We start from the raw sequence: 22918 nt of genomic DNA, 5'->3' as shown, positions 1-22918 counted from the left end.
CCTGTAAAATGCTAACAAGAGAAGTGAGGGGAATGTATGTCTGGTGGTGGCATCCCACTGGAGGTAAAGGAAATGGTAGCTGATGATCTATTAGATACAGAGATTAGTTGGGTAAATAGTGAGGACAGGGGGACCCTATTGTTATTGAGGGAGGGAAGGAAGGGATAGGGCAGAAATGGACACAGCTAATGGCACACAGTGAGGGGATTCATTGTTTGAGGAAATAGATGGACATTATCATAACAGATGCAACGGAGATGGACAAACCGAGAGAATGGAAAGGAGTCCTCAGAGGAAACAGAGTGTGAGAATGCATTGTTCAGGTAACTGTGTGAGTTGGTGTATTTATATTGCTTATTGGTCACCCTATTCCCAGAAATGGAATCAGAAGTTGATGAAAGGAAGGAAAGTTTTTGTTTAAGTGTACTGTCTGTTTGCTCTTGGGTAGCTATTCTTCCGTACATGCCAATTTGCTACCCACTGCACCATAAACTTTTCTTAAAATTTGTTCTTGGGACATGGGCATGGCTGACAGGGCCAGGATTTATTGCCCATCTGTAATTGGTCAAACAACAGTCAAGAGTCAACCATGTTGCTGTCTGTCTGGATTTGCATAAATATTTACATTTAACATAGACATAGAGAGTAAGAGCTTTTTCAAATATGTAAAAAAGAACAGAGAGGCAACAGTAAACATTGGGCCCTTTGAGAATGAGGGTGGGGAAATAACTATGGGGAGCCAGGAAATGGCAGAGGAGTTCAGCAAATGCTTTGTGTTGATCTTCATATTAGCAATCCAAAATATATTAAATAATGAGGGTGCCAAAGGCTGGGCATTGGCAGGGCATGGTAAGGAAATAATTATCACAAGTACAGGGAAAACAAATGGGGCTAATGACAGATAGGTCTCCCGGACCTGATGTGTTGCATTCTAAGAAGTTGAAGGAAGTAACCATAGGGATAGTCAATGCGCTGGTAATAATCTTTCAAGAATCCTTGTTTTCTCACAAAGTCCAACGGGATTGTAAAAATACTCCAATAACACACTTACTCAGACAAGGAGAGAGACAAAAAACAAAATCAAGTAACTACAGGCCAGTGAACTTGGCATGAGTGTTTGGGAAAATGTTACATGCTATTATAAAGAATATATCAGGAGCACTTTAATAAATGCATAATATAACCAAGCAGAGTCAACATGGCTTCATGAAGTGAAAATCATGCATGATGAATTTATTACAGTTCTTTGAGGAGGTAACAAGCAGGATAGATAAAGGGAAAGCAATGGATGTAAAATATTTGGATTTCCAAAAAGGATTTGATAAGATAGCATGGATAAGGCTATATAATAAGAGCCCAGGGTTTTCAGTTAGTGTATTAACATTTCTAAAGGATTGGTTAACTAAATTAAATCCACAGGGGAGAGCAACACAGGCCTCTGGCAGCTAACACAAAAATGCTGATAGCAGTATAACAGAAACCCACTACCAACCATGAAAGACTGCACAACCTTTCACATAGGAAAAACAAATGAAGTCTGGGGCCAACCTTGCGAGTATGTGGGTCTGTGGCTAGCAAATCTGTATATAATTAGAAATGAGGATATCCAAATGTGAGTGCAATTGAGATTTGATGTAATTTTCTGCATAGCAAACAATATCAACTTGAGTGCCACAGCGATCAGTACTGAGACCACAAATATTTACAATATATTAATAACTTGGATGAGGAAAGTGAATGTGCTATCACTGTGTCTGTAGATGACACAAAAATGGGTGAGAATGCAAGTAATGAGGATGACACAGTGGGATATTGAGGAGTTAACTAAATGGGCAAAAAATTTGCAAGCGGAATATAATGTGGGAAAACACAAGGTTATGAACTTAGCAGAAAGAACAGAACTGCTGAATATTACTTACAGAGAAAAGACTACAGAAATCTGGTATTTGGGATCCTAGACATGAATCACAAAATGCTAATATCAAAATTTAACAAGTTATAATGAAGGGAATGGAGTATAAAAACAGGGTCTTGCTAAAACTAATATAAGGCATTGCACTGATCACAGCTGAAATACAGAGAACAGTTTTGGTCTCCTTATCCAAATAAAGATATTGTGGCATTGGAGACAGTCCGGAGAATGTTTAGGTTGATCCTGGGAACAAAGAGATTTTCTTACAAGGACAGATTGAGTAGGTTACACTTGTACTCATTGGAGTTTCATATAATGAAAGCAGACCTTATCAAAACAATAAGATTCTTGGGGATAACAAAGTGTGGAGGATTTTCTGATAAAGGGTCTAGGCCCGAAACATCAGCTTTTGTGCTCCTAAGATGCTGCTTGGCCTGCTGTGTTCATCCAGCTCCACACTTTGGTATCTCAGATTCTCTAGCATCTGCAGTTCCCATTATCTAAGTTTCTTGGGGGGCTTGATGGGGTAGATTTGGAAAGCATGTTTCCTCTGTGGGACAGGTTTGGATCAGAGAGCATAATCTCAAAGGGATCATCAGAGGATGGCTTTTTAAAAATCTCTCAAACAGTAGTGAATCTGAATTCTTTACCACAGAGGGCTGTCAAACTTGTGTTGATTAGTATCGTCAAGGTTGACAAAAACAGATTTTCTAATCATTAAGGAAATGGGGAAATGGCAAGAAAGTAGAGTTGGCACAGTGGTTAGCACTGTTGCTTCACAGCACCAGAGGTTTGCACCTTCTCCCTGTGTCTGTGTGGGTTTCCTCTGGGTGCTCTGGTTTCCTCCCACAGTTCAAAGATGTGCAGGCTGGTAGATTTGCTGATGTTAAATTGCCCCTAGTGTCCCAGGATGTGTGGGCCAGATGCATGAGCCATGGGAAATGCAAGTTACAGGGATTGGGTGGGATGCTCTTTGGAGGGTCTATGTGTACTCGATGGGCCGAATGGTCTGCTTCCGCATTGTTGGGATTCTATGATTTTCAAATCAGCCAAGATATCACTGGATGGCAGAAAAGACTCGATGGGCTCAATGGCCGACCTCCGTTTCTAACCTGCATGATCCTCCTTCTAGTGTGGAGCTGGATGAACACAGCAGGCCAGGCAGCATCTTGGGATCATTTATGCTCCTAAATTGCTGCTTGGCCTGCTGTGTTCATCAGCCCCACACTTTTGTTATCTCTGATTCTCCAGCATCTGCAGTTCCCATCATCTCTGATCCTCCCTCTACTTCCGGATTTATTGCTGCTTCTGGGATGTTATTCAAAGTGAAAGCTTTCCCCCATAATATTTTTTTAATCCACTAGAGGGCTCACAAACTCCATGATTGGAGAGAAATATGTTCCGAAGAACCTGGGAGTGGAGAATGTTAAGATCAATTCAGAAGAAACGATTGTACAGATAAAGACAGAAGCTTATTTTCTTTGTTTTGTCCGTCTCGGCTTTAGGTTCACTTTGACATTGGTGGCATTAAAAAGGCTGGTAAAAGTGGAGCTGCTGGCAATGAAACAAACTGCAGCAGGAAAGGGCGATTCTTTTGGTGTCTGCAAGTCACAACAGCGAGAAAGTGCTAGAGAAACTCAGCAAGTCCGGCCGCACCTGGGCAGAGAGACAGAGAGGGGGGCGGGAGAGACTGAGGCAGAGTTAGCCTTTCGAGTTCTGACATGACTTCTCCAAAACTGGCAAGCAGCGACATGCAAACAGTCAAATCTGGGTGGAAGTTGTGATGCACGGGGAATCGCTGCACTCCTTGCGAACGCTAAGTGCGAGCAAGAGGATCCGGTCACAATTATTGCTACCGAAACCTGTGCGAAGCTACGCCCGATCTTGCAGCAATAATATGCACATATCGCTGCCTTTGCAACTTCCTCTGATCGGGGATGTGCCCTGATGTCTTTCTTATAGGAGGCATTCTTTGAACAATAAAATCGCGATCAACTTTACCGAACAGTCTGATGGATTGTTCGGCACCATGCGCTTTTGTAAACATCGTCTATTTTTGTTTTTTCAAAGAAAAAGGCATGTCATCGATGATCAGCAGTAGCTCAAACTGAGGTTGGTGGGGTCTGGCAGTTGTGCGGCAATACAGTGAATATGACAGATACGGAACAGTCCTGTCGCCCGGCCGGGGCGCTGCTCTCATTCCGAGGAATTGCTTTATTAATCGGCAAAGGAGAGACAACGGAAAGCAGGAGAAGTTCCCATCGTGACTTCCTAGTTTGATGCAACGCCTATGTCTCTGCTGGAGGAGGTGGGGACGGGGTGAGAGATGGAGAAAAAAAAAGGCACAGTCAAACCCTCTTCTTTCAACTTGTTGATTTGCTGAGATCCAACGTCACACATACACACAGACACACACCCCGACTCAAACCTCTTCCTCCTACATCTGCTATTTACATAAGGCAGCAGTGCACTGGTAGTAGACAGTGTGGAGTTAGTTGGGAGGGACGGGGAATAGAGGGGAGAAAAAGGAATCCTCGCTCTCTCTCTGACTCTCACTCCATCCTTGGAAATGGCTCTGGCGGACAGCCTGTGCGATTTAGCGGACGGAGAGTCTCCTTTCCCGGCCGTGGTGGAGCTGAACGTGGGCGGCCAGGTCTATGTGACCCGCCACCGCACCTTGGTGGCGGTGCCGGACTCCATGCTCTGGGACATGTTCAGCCGCAGCTCCCCGCAGCAGCTGCCCAAGGACAGCAAGGGTCGTTTCTTCCTGGACCGGGACGGCTTCTTGTTCCGCTACATCCTGGATTACATGCGGGACTTGAAGCTGGTGCTGCCCGACTACTTTCCGGAGAGGAGCAGGCTGCTGCGGGAGGCGGAATACTTCCAGCTGCCGGAGCTGGTCCGGCTGCTAAGCCTGCAGGTGGAGCAGCCGAAGCCGGTCAGCGAGGAGAGCTGGCCGGACCCCGGGAGCAAGGGGCCGCCTTGCAGCGCCAAGCCCCGCCTGGCCACTTCCTCGACTTCGATCACGGTTCCCCCCAGCCCGGCCAGCTCCTCCTCAGATAGCTGCCCCCCGGCCAGGAAGTCCGGCTACATCACCGTCGGCTACCGGGGCTCGTATACCATCGGCCGGGACTGCCAGGCGGACGCCAAGTTCCGAAGGGTGGCCAGGATCACCGTGTGCGGGAAGACGTCTCTGGCCAAAGAGGTCTTCGGCGAGACCCTGAACGAGAGCAGGGACCCCGACCGGCCCCCTGAGAGATACACGTCCCGTTACTACCTCAAGTTCAACTTCCTGGAGCAGGCGTTTGACTTGTTGGCGGACGCTGGCTTCCACATGCTGGCGTGCAGCTCCACCGGGACCTGTGCCTATGCCAGCGACCAGGGAGAGGACAAGATCTGGACCAGTTACACCGAATACGTCTTCTGCAGAGGGTGAATCCATCAGGACCATGAAAAGAGCGACCCTTCCCTCAGTGTGCCGTGTTGCCTATCCTGTTTGAAGGAGCTGGGGGGAGAATTATGTGACTAGTCACCACGTTGGAACGCACCTTTATCTTAAACCTTTTCCTTTGTGTGAGTACTATAGGACAGTGTAGTGAGGCCATCAGCGGTGTGGTTAAGACTTTCAGCGGGTATTGCCAACTGACGATCCTGACACGGCCAAAAGCGTGTAACAGCTGAAAGAAAGTGTTGCTGCTGGAAGCTAGGATTGAAATAGCGTTGTTTTAGCGACTCTGATTAGAAGCAATCCATTAGCACGGAGCGGTAACATTTAGTTAACTTTATTCTACTGGTATGGAGGTGCACAGCAAGAATAAATGTTCCATACTCAGCAGTCTCCCTTGTTTAATTTATTACAGGGTGGGTTCTGTAGTCACTAACTTCTCCACCAAGTCTCTCGGGACGGTCGCTTTTCAGATATAGTTGTTCAGGGGAGAGAGGCAGTGTCCGGAGGTGCCCCATGATCGGCGTGATAAATACTACAGGCAACTGCTTACCATTCACTGTAGTATTCTGTTTACACCCCTATTATAGTACAAAAACTGATGACATAAAGTTTTTAAAAAATGAAGGAATCTTTCGAATGTAAATTACAAGCACATTGTTTATAAACACGCAAAAGGTAATCTTGCCATGTTGTGTTTAGCGTGGGCTATTTTATAGACTTGCAGTGCGTCTCACCAATTGCCTGAACTAGCTGCAGCCTCTCACAAAAGTAGTCTGCCATTTTGGAAATAACATTAGCAGAGATTAAACCTTCAACACTATAGGCAGAGATGCTCAATGTTGGTAATAGTTTTAAATAATTCTGATCCATTGTCCTTTAAACCTGATCTTGCCTAAGTTTCCACATTTTCTTTTTGCTGAAAATTACTGCAGAACTGAAGTTATTTTGTACAAGAGTGAAAAAGACTTTCCATCCTTAGAGCACGAAGTTTCCCTTCCTCATTTAATGCTTGCTATAGATGAAAGATATCGCAAACGAGCTCAAAAGCTTGCATTACAAATTATATTATTCTTTCAGCCATTGGTTCTATTGAATTCAGCCAAGTAAATCATCCCCATTGGGTTCTCATCAGTAGTATTTAGAATAGTAACTCTAAAGTCCAATAATGCACTAGTTTGGTGTTTGGAACCTATTTTTTCTAACTTGTAAAATAAACAGCAAAATATTATGTAGTGTTATCAAACTAAAGACCAGAGAAATCTATACTCCCCAGTCCTTGAAAACTTAACAAAGGACTGGTAATAAGTGGAACAAGAAGTTTAATACAGTAAGTAGAAGACAGTAGATGGTTAGGGACCAGAAGTTAGTTGTGACAAGTTAGGAGGTCAAGCAGAATATAAACTGGAAGATTTCAGAAACTAGTAAGATAATTCAGAATTCCTGTAGAATTATAGTTACCTGGAAATCAGCATCGTTTGGAATAAACATTGCTTTTGTATCAAACACAAGCTTTTCTTCCATGGTCAGCTCTTCTTGCCAATAGTCTTCTTATCCATTGGCTACTGTTGTATTGATACCTTGCTGGGCTTTGATTCAATAGCATTATCCAAGTGACTGTTGCTCATCAGCAAAGCTTGGTTCTGACTGTTATCAGTCAAATATGTGTACAGAGGGCCAAGATGCATGTCATAGTAGAGTTACAGTGACTGACTCAGAAGCAACCATGGATTAAGTTTAAGACTTTACTTGTTTGTGATTCAGCTAGTAAGTGGATAATCTCAAAAGCTCCAATCATGATCAATAAACCTTATCATTAAATTTGATATCACTCCTGGAAAATCCACACATCCAACATTTTATGATTGGCAGTTAAAATTCTGAGATGTTCCTACCAGCATTCCAAGTCATGAAAACCTGCAAGATTTGCACCTGATTTTATGGTAAATGTCAGTAGTAGTGCTAATTTATTTTTCCCAATTAATATTTACACACAACAGCATAAAGGAATACTATGAACTCAGAGCTGTCTACAATCTCGCAGTCAAAATACTTTTGGCTTCCATTCAAGAAAAGCATTGATAATATACTGAAATTGACATAATTATGACTTTTTGAAGTATGATTCTCCAGATGGATCATTATTAACCGCTAATCAGTAACATTTTAAAATATCAAAATCTATTTCACAGCAGAGGGAAATCCAGTGTGTTATTAAAACAGATTCTGTTAGAGTGGTGCAATGTCAATTCAGTTGCCAGCTTCATTTCTGACATTGTTGCTTATCTTAGCTGAGTTGTGTGAGAAGACACCGAATGGAGGACCACAGAGAGGGAATGATGAAGAACTATTCTCAGGCATCACCCAAATAACTGCTGGCAAAATGACATTGATCGCGTTATTAGGTCTAGTCATTTGTTTTTCACAAGTTATTGTGCAAGGAGTACAGACCAAACAGGAAGGGTGAAATGAAAAAAAAATCATACTAATAATATTTCACAATTTGCACACAAACTACAACCATTACAAATAATGTGACAGTGGTAAACGCAGTGTAAATTACTTGCTGTATACAGTTATTAACAGTTTCAAAACTGAAAGGTGCAAAAATGTACTGTGGCAGTTGTATTTTCAAAGTTATCGGAAATGGTTTAATTTATAGCATTTAACAGACATATATTTTCACTATCATTGATTCCTTATACACAGTAACTTGTGAACAACAGACTGGGAATCCAAAGGCACTATACCTTGAAAACAGTTGCTGTAAATGTCTTGTCTCATTCCCACAGATGCTGTGGAACTGAAGAGAATGACCTTTCCATTTGCAAAACAGACAGAGTGCCAGGCTAGGTGAAATGTGTGATCAACTGTTAAATGCTTATGTGCTGACATATTTGTTTAATAATGTTTAACAATGTGACATAAATCAATTTCTAGTATCCTGTCATTCAGATAGAAAGGACACTCATTAATCAAAGGGTGTTCTAAAGCAGTAACATTTTGATTTTATTCTGAGCTTTGAGTGACTGTGAACCATGTGGGTTGGCAGAAATTTCAACATAATGGAAAACTTAGTCTTAATCTGAGACAAGTCATTGCTACGCTCATAACAGAAATTGAGAATTGTTAGTCAAACATCAATTCTCATTTATGTTGACAATATGACAAAGGCTGAACTTTGAGTCATTCATTGGTGTTTGAAGGAACAGAGGCACTGTAACAGAGCCATATCATTTTAAAAACTACAATGCACAATGTATCTGCTAGATCATTACAATTTAATAATTAAACTGTGTTACATAAATTAGACATCTCTGTTGTGTCTTCTGTTTCAACTCAATTTTACTTAAATGATAGGAGCAAATTACTTAACGATATCTCAGCCATGTGGCAAAGTACTAAACTGAAATTTGCTGTGGGAAATTTGAAGTTCCTTATATAGCTAAATAGTTGCTTGGCAGAAATGTTTTCAAGCTTTCCCAGTCAAATTAATCCTTTTGTTGCCTGCCAAATACTTCATAATGCCTAAACTCAGTTCCTAAAAGTATGTTTGCTAGTTCAAAGAGAAAAATTACAAGTGTGCAAAGAGGAATTTGTATTTGTTTTTAATTCTTCCAAACAAAAGTCGAGTAACACAGGAGAATGTCACAAAACACAGAAATTCACTATTGTCTTGATCGGTTTCCTAACATTAATGCATTATTAATAAGCTGAACAAGCGTATATATGCCTTCAAGATGGTAATCAAGTAGTTTCATTAACTGATCTAACTGGAAAGAGAAGATAACAGCATCAAAGATAAGGATCAGGAAACATTAAATGAATGACAATAAAGACAACTATAATTGTTGTTTATAAAATGATTAATTGTTGGAATAATCAGGCAAAGTAAATGCAGGAAAGCCTGGATCACTCCATCAGCTTTTCAGACTTTTCACTCTTGATCATCGAAAAAAATACTTCTTTCCAACGATATTATTGCGCCATTGAAGTGTTGTTGAACACTTTTAAAATGATGCAATGAAATGTTTCTCTTCAAAAATGTCAGGCTATCCGCTTGCTGGTGTTTGCAAACTGTGATTCTGCCGCTCTACCTGAACTGGCTATTGTGAAAAGTTCAATTTCTCCCTGGATCCGACACGATTGATGCAAATATACCCGTGATTTCTGCTTCTTTTCGATAAAGGCTAAGGCCCAGGTTACATTACAACGGTCAGGAAGTGTACTGCAGCAATTCCTTGTTTAATCCTCCAGATGGGTAAAACGGCAATGCTAAATGAGAGATAGTAGGAACTGCAGATGCTGGAGAATGAGAATAACAAGGTGTAGAGCTGGATGAAGACAGCAGGCCAAGCAGCATCAAAGGAGCAGGAACGCTTCAATGGTCGAGGCCCGAAACGTCAGCCTTACTGCTCCTTTGATAACGCTAAACGAAGGCTACTCTCTGATAAGAACACGTAGTAAGGGTGGTTACGTTCCTGACCTGAAATTTTCACTGGCAAACATAATGACTTCTGTGAATCTAAATGAACCCAAACCTCTCTTACTGATTCATGATGACCAAGTTACTGTTTCTCAATAGTTCACAGTTTTGTATTAACCTACTCGCTGCTTTCTGTTTCCAGCCCGCCAGCTCTCCCAATACAGAGAACCTCCACTCTGCCGTTCAATGCTCCCGGCCCGACCCTCCAGCTCCCTCCCCAAGTTCTCTTACGCCTTTCCCCGCTGCCCCGCCTCCCTCCAAACCGCTTGCTGCCCCCTTCCTCAACATGCTGCTCGCAACTTCCTTCTACAGCTTCCTTTTTCTTGCTGTTTCCTTCTGAATCTTCGCTGAGAGAGTGTGAGTGGAAGTGAGCAAGAAGGCGAATTGATAGAGAGGGTGATGTAGAGCAGAAAAAGGCTGGGATGGGTCAGCTAGTAGGGGGGGGATCTAAGCTCTGCAAAGGCATTTTCGCCAGCTGTAATGAAGTGGCTGTGGCGGCAGTGCTATTGAGAAATGTTTTAATTAGTTAAAGCTTGTATATTGAACATAGTCCGTATCACATGCAACCATCATTCAAGATTCCGTGCGCATTTCAACGTTGCTGCACCTTCTGAATTGTTTGATTTTTTTTCGCTGGTGGTGTTTCTAAATAGACAGTGAGATAAAGCAGAAATGTTAAATTTGCATTGCCTAAACCCTCCAAAGCTATTTTTGCAAAAATGCTGTTAAAGCATAAATGTTAAACTAATTCACTTGCATTGCCTAAACCCTCCCAAGCTGTTTTGGTAGATGTTTTAAGTTTCAGTTCTGTAACGGGAAATATTGCATCATTTTGGAGTAGTTTGTCAATACGAAGTGGAACTAAACGTGAAAACACTTCTTCTATTAACAACTCAGTTGTCCAAAATTATCTAAATCCAAGAAGATTAACCAGGAATATTTTAATTAAGTTGTAGCTTTTCATAACTTGGCAAGAAATAGATTTTGATGCCTTTTTTGGACTGTATTGTTTGCCTTTTCCAAATGACTGGTTGTGATAACCCTCAAGGAATTTTGAGAGGAAGACTGCTAATTCAAAATGACCACAATGATCCCATGATAGAGTTGTGGTCAGACTTTACATGCAGGTGCATTCCCAAATGATCTCGCTCGGTATGCACCTTCTCTGTAACCGTAACATTGTATTCCTCACTGTTGTATTGCCCACATGCACTTTGTATGGTGTGAACTGCCTGTACTGCACACAAAACTTTTCATTTTGCCTGGGTACATAGGACAATAATAAATCAAATCAAAATCAAACCAAAGAAGATAAAAGAGATAACAAAGTGTGGAGCTGGATGAACACAGCCGGCCAAGCAGCATCTTAGGAGCACAAAAGCTGACATTTCGGGCCGAGACCCTTCATCCAGCTCCACACTTTGTTATCTCGGATTCTCCAGCATCTGCAGTTCCCATGATCTCTGATCACAAAGAAGAAAAAAGACTTTTGATTCAATTGGTTTAATTCATTTTCTATGCTTCAAAGTGGAGCTCCAGAACAACCAGTACATTCAATTCAGAATAATACTGGTTTACTTTTCTGCTTTTATCCCCTCTGGGTTGCGGCTTAACGCCGAGAGAGAGCGTTAGATTCACCTAGCTGTGGTGTGCAACAAGGGAAAGCGAAATGTTGACCTTTCCAATTTGGAAAACCAAAAGCAATAACTGGGGAATTGAGGTGTTTGTAGATGACCAATAGAATAAATATTCTTTTTGGTGCCTCAAATTAGATAACTACAAAGCAAGCAAAGTTTGCTGAACAGAGCAGGCCATTGTGCCTCAATATACCCTTCAGAGTTTTGCTAGTCGGTATTATTGCAGTGGTACCTTTTTCACATGACAGCATCTTTTCTATGTATTGTTTGCCTTTTCCAAATGACTGGTTGTGATAACCCTCAAGGAATCTTGAGAGGAAGACTGCTAATTCAAAATGGCCACAATGATCCCATGATAGAGTTGTGTTCAGACTTTACATATAGGTGCATTCCCAAATGATCTCACTTGGTTTGCACCTTCTCTGCAACTGTAACATTGTATTCCTCACTCTGTTCTGTTGCCCACACTTACAGGCCCTTACTATAGTGCACTCTGATCTCACCTGACCTATTGTACCACCAAAATATGAAAGAAGAATGTAAAAGTCTTGTTCTCATATGCAATCATTGGGAATTTACATCATAGTTTGAAGTATCCCAGACCAGTATGGTGATGAATAGTCTACGGAAGATGACTTTAAAAAGTCATGGTGAGATATGGGAGTTCCTGTCCATTAATTACAAAAAGCTAGCTTCCAAGTTCAGCAGGGAATAGGGAAGGCAAATGGAATGTTGGCCTCCCTTTAGGAACATTAGACCATTCACAGACCCTCAAGTCTGTTACACCATTCAACGAGATCATGGCTGATCTATGGCCTAACTTCCTCTCCCTGCCTTTAGACCATATTCCTTGATACCTTTGCTTAACAAAAAAAAATCTACCTCAGACTTACAATTAACAACTGATCCAGCATCCACTGCCATTTGTAGAAGAGAATTTCGAACATCTACCACCCTTTGTGCATACAAGTGCTTTCTAAAATCTATCCTGAACAGTCTAGCCCTAATTCCCAGACTAAACTCCATGGTTCTAGGATATCCAACCAGTGGAAATAGTTTATCTGTGCTGTCTTTTCCTGTTAGTATCTTGAAGACTTTGATCAGATCACCTCTTAACCTTCTAAATTCTAGAGAAAACACACCAAATAATTTCAAAAGGAATGGAGAATAAAAATGGGGAGGTTTTGCTAAAACTATATAAGAGTCTAAACAGACCACAGGTGGAATACTGTGAGCAGTTTTGAGACCCTAATTGAAGGAAGGATACACAACACTGGGGGCTGGAGATAGACAGATTTTTAATCAGTAAGGGATTCAAGGGTTATGGAGAAGAGACAGGAAAGTGAAGTTGAGAATTATCAGATCAGCTGTGAACTTACTGAATGGCAGAGTCATCAGAATGAATGGCCTATTTAGTTATAGAGATGTACAGCATAGATATAAATCCTTCAGTTCAACTCATCCAAGCCGACCAGATATCCTAACTTAGACTTGTCCCATTTTCCAGCATTTGGCCTATATCTCTCCAAACCCTTCCTATTCATATTCCTAAATAGATGCCTTTTTGAATGTTGTAATTATACCAGCATCTACCACTTCCTCTGGCAATTCATTCCAGACACACATCAACCTCTGTGTGAAAAATGTGTCTTGAGGTCCCTGTTAAATCTTTTCCCTCTCACTTTAAAATTATGGCCTCTAGTTTTAGACTCACCTACCCTGGGGAAAAGACCTTGCCTATTTACCTATCCATGCCCCTCATGATTTTATAAACTTCTATAAAGACTCCTCAGCATCAGAGAAAATAGCTACAGCCTATTCAGCTTCTCCCTATAACTCAAATGCTCCAACCCTGGTAACATCCTTGTAGATCTTTCCTGAACCCTTTCAAATTTCACAAAATCTTTCCAATAGCAGAGAGACCAGAAATGAACACAAAATGCCAAAAGTAGCCTAACCAATGTCCCATACAGCCTCAACATGACCTCCCAAAACCTATACTCCATGCACTGACGAATAAAGGTTTGCATATCAACTACCTTCTTCATTACCTTGTCTACCTATGACTCCACTTTCAAGGAACTATGAACCTGCATCTACTCCTTTGTCTCGTGGTCTTCGACTGTTAAGGTATCAGCCTCACAGATTAACATCCGCAGTCCACTAACAATTGCTTCAATCACTTTGATAAGTCATAAATGGCACATTATAGGAGGATCTGTATTTCAAGTGATAGTGGCACTTCTGAATGGAAACAGTTAACTGTTCAAGAACAAGTGTGGCCCAAAAAGAAAACCGTTTGAAATTTCTCCAGCCCATTGTGGCATGCCAACAATTATTTTTAAAAATTGCATGTTATTTGGAGGTCAATAATTTGTATTATGTTTTGAAATTTGGTCAGCAAAGGGACTCAATGCTGCGTTGCTCATAGTAGTTATTCAGTTTTAATTAACAGTGAGTGAAAAAAAATGGAGAGTTAATCCAAACACTTTGTTTATATCCAAAAGAAATTTTCAAAAATAATTAGCACTTTCCTGTTATATTATTTGACAAATTCATATCTGCTTCATATCTCCATCTGTAAGCAAGTGTTTTAGAGATTCTATCCTAAAATTAATTCTTGCCATTTCAAAAGAGTTTGTGCAGGATGGTAATGAAAATGCATTCATTACTGAGTGACACCTTCCTTTGTAGTGTGTGACATTACATATGGTAAATGGGAGATATTTCAAATGAGATCTAGATACTCACATTAAGCATTTACGAGGATCTGTTGGCCATCAATAGCAGTAGTTTTGTACTCAACTACAATCTGTTACCTCCTAGCTTGGCATATTATTCACCCAAGACGGGAGTTCAACCCTGTTTCAATGTAGAGTGCAGGAGAGCTTGCCAGGGGAAACACAAGTCATACCTAAAAGTGAGGTGTCAACTGGTAAAACTATTGCATTGAACTGGTTATATGGTAAACAGGGGAAGCTGCAAGTAAAGACTATCAACCTCACAACCAATGGATCAGATCTAAAGTCTGCAGCACAGCCTCATCCAGTTTTGAATGGTGATGGTCAATTGAACAACTAACAGGGGGAGGAGGCTGAAGCATTTACGGCTAACTTCAGTCAGGGGTGCTGAGTGGACTCTTGGTCCTCCTCCTGAGGTCCCAGTATCACAGATGCACATCTTCATACAATTTGATTCTCTTCATGGGATATCAAAAAATAGCTGAAAGTACTGGATACTGCAAAGGCTATGGACCCTGACAATATTTCTGCAAAGGAACTAAAGACAAGTGCTCCAGAACAAGCCAGAACCCTGACCGAACTGTTCCAATACAGCTCTGACACAATCATTGAGTCACAGTGATGTATAGCTTGGAAACAGACCCTTCGGTCCAACTCATCCATGCTGACCAGATATGCAGCATAAGTCTCGTTCCATGTGTCAGCATTTGGCCCATATCACTCTAAACTCTGCCTATTCATATACCCATCCAGCTGTCTTTTAAATGTTGTGATCAACCAGCCTTCACAACTTCCTCTAGCAGCTCGTTCCATATACACACCACCCTCCGCATGAAAAAGTTGCCCCTTAGGTCACTTTTATATCGTTGCCCTCTCAAATTAAACCTGCACCCTCTTGTTTTGGACTCACTTGCCTCAGTGAAAAGGCCTTGTCTATTTACTCAATCCATGCTTCTTACGATTTTATAAACTTCTGTAAGGTCAGCCCTCAGCATCTGACACTCCAGGGAAAATAGACTCAGCCTATTCAGCCTCTGCCTGTACCTCAAACACCCCAACGCTGGTAAAAACATGCTTGTAATTCTTTTCTGAACCCTTTCTAGTTTTACAATATCTTCCCCTCCAAAAGTGGCTGAAGCAATGTCCTGTACAGCTGCAACATGACCTCCCAACTCCTATTATCAATGCACTGACCAATAAAGGCAAGCATGCCGAATGCCTTATTCATTATCCTATCTACCTGTGACACCACTTTCAAGGAACTATAAACCCACACTCCAAGGTCTCCTTGTTCAGCGAAATTCCCCAGGACGTTATCATTCAGTGTATAAGTCCTGCCCTGATCTCCTTTCCAAAATGCAACTCCTCACATTTATCTAAATTAAATTCCAACTGCCCCTATTGGCCCATCTGATCAAGATCCCGTTGTATTTTGAGGTAACCTTCTTCACTGTCCATTACACCTCCAATTTTGGTGTTACATGCAAACTTACTAACCATACCTCCTATGTTCACATCCAAATCATTTGTAAAAATGACAAAAAGCAGTGGACCCAACACCAATCCTTGTGGCGCACCGCTGGCCCCAGGCACCCAGTCTGAAAAGCAACTCTCCATATACCTGATAATGTAGAAAACTGTCCAAATATGTCCTGACAAATAAAACCAATCCAATTACAGTCTCATCAGCCTATTCTTAGTGATCAGTAAATTGATGGAAGGTGCCATTGCAATGCTATCAACAGCAAATACTAATCAATAACCTGCTTACTGATAAAGATTTGGGTTCTGCCAGGGTGATTCTGTTTCTGATCTAATTCCAGCCTTGATCCAAACATGAAGAAAGGATCTGAACACAGGTGGTGAGGTGTGGTTGGCTTCTCCTGACATCATGGCTGCATTTAATCCAATGAGTCATGTAATACTTACATATATTTACATTGAAATATAAACTGGAAGCTTAGACTGCTTTGTTGCAAAAGAATGAAGCAGGTTTTTTTGAAAAAGAAAAATACAACATTTTTAAAGAAAACAGAACTGTGTGGTCCCCTAATGGTTGCTCAAAGGCATGAATTTTTTTGACAGACTGGGTTTTGACACTTTTGGGAGACATGATGGTACAAGGTATCTTGCAAAAATGACTATCGAATAACAGCTTGTAGTTTGATTTAAGTAACAGTTTTACAGGCCTGAAAGAGCGGTTGGGATGCAAAACTCCACAAAAACTTCAGTAAGCAAAATCTTGTGTTCTCCTTTGAAAACTTTGCAAAAAAGAAAGAACTGTTAACTTAATTCAAAATCCACGTCCAACTGACTGGCAAGCCCTGGACAATATTTGGGCTGCTAAGTGCCAATCAATATTTATGCTTCAAATGCCAGATGAATGACCATCTCCAATGAGAACACATTCAGTTACCCTCCTTTGTCATTCAGTAGTATTACTATTCCTGCAGCCTCCACTATCAACATCCTGGGGGTGACCATTGATCAGAAACTGAACTACGCTAACCTTGCAGCCTCCTGTGGTTAAGAGAGTAGATAAGTGGCTGGGATTTCTATGGCAGGTAACCGATATCCTGACTTCTCAAACTTTTACTACCAGCCAGAAGGCGCAAGTTAAGATTGTGAAAGGATACTCTCCACTTGCCTGGATGGTTTCAATTGAATAACTATGCAAAAACCTCCAATTTTCACTCTCCCACAGAGACAAATCCCAGGATGTATTTTTTGGTTTCTTCTGCTACCTTTATGTCAAATGGGAATTTAATGCCCAGAGGACACAAGGAGATAGTTACTTTCAAACAGCAATTTAAGACCTATGTTAATTTGCTTTAATTGTTTTTTATTTGAATATTTGTCAGTTTGTACAATCAAACACACAATGAAGGAAACCCACCGCTTCCAGAAACTTCAAGCAATTACCAGGGAAATAGAAATTAATCACCTTCTGGAATGTGACACGACATTCATGAAAGGATGATTCCAGCCAAGTCAATACAAAGCACTAGTAGGCAAGATGCGTCTACCTCCTCCAGTTCCAAATAATGATTGAAACAATCATGATTTAATGATTATGGCTTGACTTTATGCAAATAACTCTACAGTTATACTGCAAAACACAATGGTTTCTACCTTGTCAGCTGAGTATCTCAATTCAAAGTCCCAGTCACTTTACAGAAACTAATGCTTTGCTTGAATCGCCTTTAACCATATAATTTTGATTTCTGTTTGGCTGTCTGTTTGTAATGTTTGAAGAATAAGCAGTTCCAGACTTAACTAAATACCTGCATGCCATCTCAATGTTTTTCAAATGCCTGATTTCTGCAACAAATCCCAAGTTTTACTTGTGAAGGGAACCGATTCACAGCTTTCATTCTCTACACTTTCACCAACAATTCTTTATTACAATGAAAATACGTGTTGTTTTATTGTAATGGAGACAATTGATATTCCACAAACACAAAATTACAGCTTTTCAGAGCCAGTGGGGTTGTATAACAGTAATGATAAAGTTAGTATGCTGTTTAAAAAAAGTTATACTTCATTCAGCAAGGTGTCACTTTTTCTAGGCTTTTTGTTTTAAATAGTGGAAGTGTTAAGATTGGAAGTTCCCATCAATTTACAGACTTTGTACTGACTGCAGCCTGGGGGACCTCAATAGCACAACATCTGTAGAAGGATAAAAGCACTGACAGCAACTTCTGGCTTTCCACACTATTCTGCACATGTGAAATTCCTGAAGTTGCCGTCAGTTTCAGTTGAGTAATGATGGTGAATGTTAACAGTTTCGCTGTCATAACCACCCAAACAACCTGGTTGATATCTTACAATTATTTGGAAATGTGATGAGTGAATGGATCAGGATCTCGGCAACTATTGTAACAGATTGTGATTTGCTAACTAAATTTCACAGATTTAAAATCTGAATTTTGGCTAGGTTACAGGTTAATAAAACAAAACTTTGGAATGAAGAAATATTTATAACAGCCTTGTCTTTGAACATCGAGGCTGTCATTAATCCTGCAAAATCCAGTTCATTCATGTATATTACAACATTATTGATTTGTGGAAAATTTATCCAGTTACGGTAAAATAAAAATGAATCAACTGTATCTTTTATTTGCTTTAATTCTGATGTTGCAGACATGGGTTGCAATGCTGACACAAGTTGTTCCTTTCTCAATATCTCACAAATTTGGCATTACAAATTGAATTGTAGGAAAATGGGTGGATCGCAGTGGTTCTTTTAAAAATTGCAAAAAACAAATAAAACTTTAATTTTCCTGTTCTAAAACTAAATTAAAAGTAATGAGTTGCCTGTTGTGAAAGTTAGGTCGCTGCTCTGTTATGCTTACAAAAGTTTATAAAAATAGAATTGGCAACTGTTCAACAAGCTCAGAAAGAAATAAAGACTGCCTTTAATAGTCTGTTCTTAAGACTAACACTTAAAGGTGATTTCACAAAGCCCTACTTATGTTTTGAGGTTTGCTGTCTCAGATGTATAGAAAATCGACCGGACGAAACTTTATGTCAATTTCTCTGAATCAGCAGCTTCAAGTCTCCTTCCAAGATTTTATTTTGTTCTGTGCAACCCACTTTCTCTCAAAGTATATGCCACCTTCTCCAGCCCTATAGACTTTTCAAATTCTGGGTTGCTTCAAATCTGGCCTCTTCTTTGATTCCTTTGCTACAACATTAGTGGCGATACGTGGAAATGTCTAGGCTCTAATCTGTGGAATTCCCTCCACAGACCTCATTGTATGTCTATCTATATCTCCTCCTTGAAAATGCTGTCTCTTTGATCGAACCCTTGGTATTCCTTCCCCCTCTACTTTCCACCTTTCAAACTCAAACACCACTTTCCTCACTCCTCTTTTACCTTGATTTTGTGGTTGTTATGATCATCGGCAAGTCTAGAAACAGGTATGAGGTAGGTTATTTAGGACTGAAATGAAGAAAAATATCTTCACTCAATGGGTAGTGAACCTGAAGTCTTCTCTGCCACTGAAAGTTATGGAAGCCAAGTCATTGAATATATTCTAGAACAAGATTAATAAATGCTTAGCTATTAAAAATGTAAATGGTATAGGGAAGAAAGCAGGAACATGGCACTGAGATAGATGATTAGCCATGAACATATTGAATGGCAGAACAGACTCGAAGGAAGTGGAGTTCCAGGTCGACAGGGTAGTGAAGAGGGTCAGAGATGGTAAGAACTGCTGATGCTGAAGTGAGTGACAACACAGTGTGGAGCTGGAGGAACACAGCAGGCCAGACAGCATCAGAGAAGCAGGAAAGTTGACATTGGGAGTCGGGAACTTTTTTCAGAAATGGAGAGGGAGAAGGGAGCTGGGAAATAAATAGAGAGGAGGGTGGTGCTGGGAAAGGTACGTGGGAGGGTGATAGGAGAGCACAGGTAGGGAGAGTTGTGGATTAGTCAGTGGGATGAGTGGGGTGGATAGGTGGGGGGAGAAGATGGACAGGTTGTGTCAGGTCGAGGAGGCGGGGATAAGATTTAGACATGGGATGAGTCTGGGGGTTTGGGAAATTTAAAAACTTTTGAATTCTATGTTTGGGCCATCGGACTGTGGGATCCTGTGTTGCTCCTCCAGTTTGCGAGTAGTGTCATTGTGATACAGGAGGAGGCCCAGGATGGACATGTCACCCAGGAAATGGGAGGGGGAGATAAAATGGTCGCTGACCGGAAAGTGTTGTTGTTTGTCACGTACACAGGCAGGGTGAATAGTCAAGGTCTTATCCCCAGGGTAGGGCATGCCAAAACTAGAGGCCATAGGTTTAAGGTGAAAGGGACCTAAGGGGCAACTTTTTCACACAGATGGTGTTGCATGTATGAAATAAACTGCCAGAGGCTGGTACAAATTAGAACATTTAAATGGCACCTGGATGGGTATATGAATAGGAAGGGTTCTGAGGGATATGGACCGAATGCTGGAAAATGGGACTAGATTAATTTAGGATATCTGATCAGCATGGATGAGTTGGATTGAAGGGTTGGTTTCCATTCATCTCTATGGTTGAATGGCCTAGTTTCTATGTCTCTCTGTATATGTATTGCTGCCAGCGCTCACTGTCATTGCACTGTAAGACTTTGAGAAATGTCTGACAATCCTGCATGCACAGCTGAAAGCAGAAACGCTGAAGTTACAATCATCACCATTTACCATTCTCTTTCTCTCCTGTCCATTCCATCTGTCTTTTAAAGTGGGTTTTTAACAGTTACATAACTATATCTGTACAATTTCTGTGTCATGGGGAAGTAATTATTTTGTCAGTTACGATAAAAAAATGAGGTACTTGTGCTTTTTTAAAAGAGTTGTATTTCAGTTCAAGGAGATCTTGGGCACAACATTCCAGCCTTTGAGCCAGAAGTTCCAGACTCAAGCCCCATCCCTGGACTTGATGTACAAGGAGGGTTCATTTATAAAAGCATTGTCAGAAAAAAGATCTGGTTTATTAATGTTCTTTAAGGAAGGAAACTGCCATCCTTAACTACATGCGGCCTACATGTAGCTCGAGACGCAGAGCAATGTTGCTGAATCTTAATTGACTTCTGGACAATTGGCATAGGGCAATAAATGCTGACTCAACCGTTGATGCCTTCACCCTGAATGAATTTTTAAAAAAATTTGATTATCAACTTTTAAATCTTTGTAACATGTGCTGAAGACAGGTGCTAGGAGGAGGAGAAATTCCAGGTCAGCCACATGCTGAAAAGAAATTAAAATCTCAATCATCACTATAAGTCCATAAGAAATGGAACAGGAGTAGGCTGTTTGGCCCCTAGAGACTGTCCCACCATTCAATGGGACCATGGCTGATCCAATATTTTTCATGCCCACTAACCTGAATTTTCCCCTTATCTCTTGATGCCCCTACTGATCAAGAATCGATCTATCTGCAGCTCCAGGCTACAACGTAATGTTGAATATTGGTACAGCAACTTGGACTCTTTGGGGGTCAGTTATGTCTGTTGCCTGGAGATCTTATCTGGATCAGATTGATGAAAGTGGCATGAGATTTAATGGATCTAATTACAGCAGGGTGGATTTAGGACCTGCATCCTTACCTTGCCCCTGGTAGAGATGGAGTGTTATAGTTTGCACTTACCTTTGGTCAAAAAAACTCACAAAGAAGTCCTGATCCTTATTGTTCTTCTTATAGCATTTTTACTTCTGGTTAGCAGCCTGTGAACATTTGTTCTTATCAATTCATGGTTTGTGGGCTTTGTTATTTGATCCAACATTTACTCCCTAATTGCCAGTGACCATGTGCTGGTGTGGTTCACCTTCATCAACCACTGCAGTTCATTCATTTTAGGTAGACACTCAATGCTGTTAGGGAGGGACTTTCCAGGATTTTGATGCAGTGACACTGAAGGAATGGTGAACTTATTTCCAAGTCAGGGTGGTGAGTGGCTTTGAGGGAAACTTGCATGTGGTGGTGCTTCCATGTATCTGCTGCCTATGTCCTCGAAGAAGAAAGTGGTTGCGGATCTTGGAAGGTGACGTCTAAGGGGACCTTGGAGAATTTCTGCATTGCCTCTTAGAGATAGTACACACTGTCAAACTAAATTCTTGAATACAATCTTGAGTACAATTGCCAGAATTTTGTCTTAGCCTTTGTAGTGTCCAGTGCTTTCAGCTGTTGCTTGATGGAGTGAGTTGAATTTGCTGAAGATTGGTATCTGTAATGCTGGGGACCTCCAGAGGAGGGTGAAATGCATCACACACTAGCATTTTTATCTGAAGATTGTCGCAAATGTTTCAGCCTTATCTTTTGTTTACTTCAATGTGATTAACTGCCTATCCAGCTTGCTGACATCACTGCTCCTGGATGCCTGACGATCTCCTCGATCCGACATCAGATTCAAACTAGCATTAGGGAAGGGGAAATTCCACAGCACTGAGATTTCTGCATAGCTATGTGAGGTTTTCTGAAAGGTCAGTGGCTCAGTGGCAGAACATACATTTTTAACTCAGGCCCCATACTGGCATACTAACTGCTTTCTCTGCCAAGTGGAAACAAGTTTGGGGTGGAAATGGAAATACCTTCCATTAATTTGAGTGGTGACCAAATTTAAACTTGTATTTGGCTTGCTGTTTCTTTGTGACTGGTTTGATGGATGTAAGTGAATAATAGATCTTTAACACTAACTCACTCATGCATTACTACAGTGACAGCACTGTAAACATATTTCATTGACTGCAAAGAACATTACACATCTTGCAACCATGACAGACTAACTTTTCATTCATTTCTTTTATTAGGTGAATCTCGTACCATTCTGTCTGTGCATGCATGACAGTATAAATGTTTTTAACGAGAAAATCCTTTTAGTGTTTCTTGGATATCTTGTTTTGTGCTTTTTCAGATGTCCAATGTTATTATTGTCACCTCTTAATGGGGAGAAATTTCAGAGTCTTTCACTGCAGAAGAATTTGTGTCCTCATGCATGAATTGCAGAAAGCTAGAATGCAAACACAACAGGTAATATGGAAGGCCAATGCAATTTTAGCATTTATTCCAAAAGGAATAAAATATAACAGGAGGGAAATGTTGCTGCTACTCTACAATGCATTAGCGAGACTCCATCTGGAAGATTGCATTTAATTTTGGTCCCCATGCCTGAGAAGGGAATTAAGTTCTTTGCAGGCAGTTCAGAGTAAGCTCATTAGA

General features: G+C 40.9%; 1 protein-coding gene across 1 annotated transcript; it reads left to right on the top strand.

Annotated features, from left to right (window-relative positions):
• The first annotated feature begins 3375 nt into the window (after positions 1-3375).
• Positions 3376-8667, top strand: LOC125453471 (BTB/POZ domain-containing protein KCTD12-like). Its single transcript, XM_048533126.2, has one exon. The coding sequence runs from the start codon at positions 4482-4484 to the stop codon at positions 5346-5348; it is 867 nt and encodes a 288-aa protein (XP_048389083.1). The 5' UTR covers positions 3376-4481; the 3' UTR covers positions 5349-8667.
• Positions 8668-22918: the final 14251 nt, after the last annotated feature.

The sequence above is a fragment of the Stegostoma tigrinum genome, chromosome 6 (assembly GCF_030684315.1).
Source record: "Stegostoma tigrinum isolate sSteTig4 chromosome 6, sSteTig4.hap1, whole genome shotgun sequence".
Classification (NCBI taxonomy): domain Eukaryota; kingdom Metazoa; phylum Chordata; class Chondrichthyes; order Orectolobiformes; family Stegostomatidae; genus Stegostoma; species Stegostoma tigrinum.
Note: the sequence above shows the minus strand (reverse complement) of the source record. Positions and strands in the feature narration are given on the sequence as shown.

Bases quoted from the DNA above. Each gene is read 5' to 3' on its own strand.
- LOC125453471 (XM_048533126.2), top strand. From the start codon at position 4,482: ATGGCTCTGGCGGACAGCCTGTGCGATTTAGCGGACGGAGAGTCTCCT.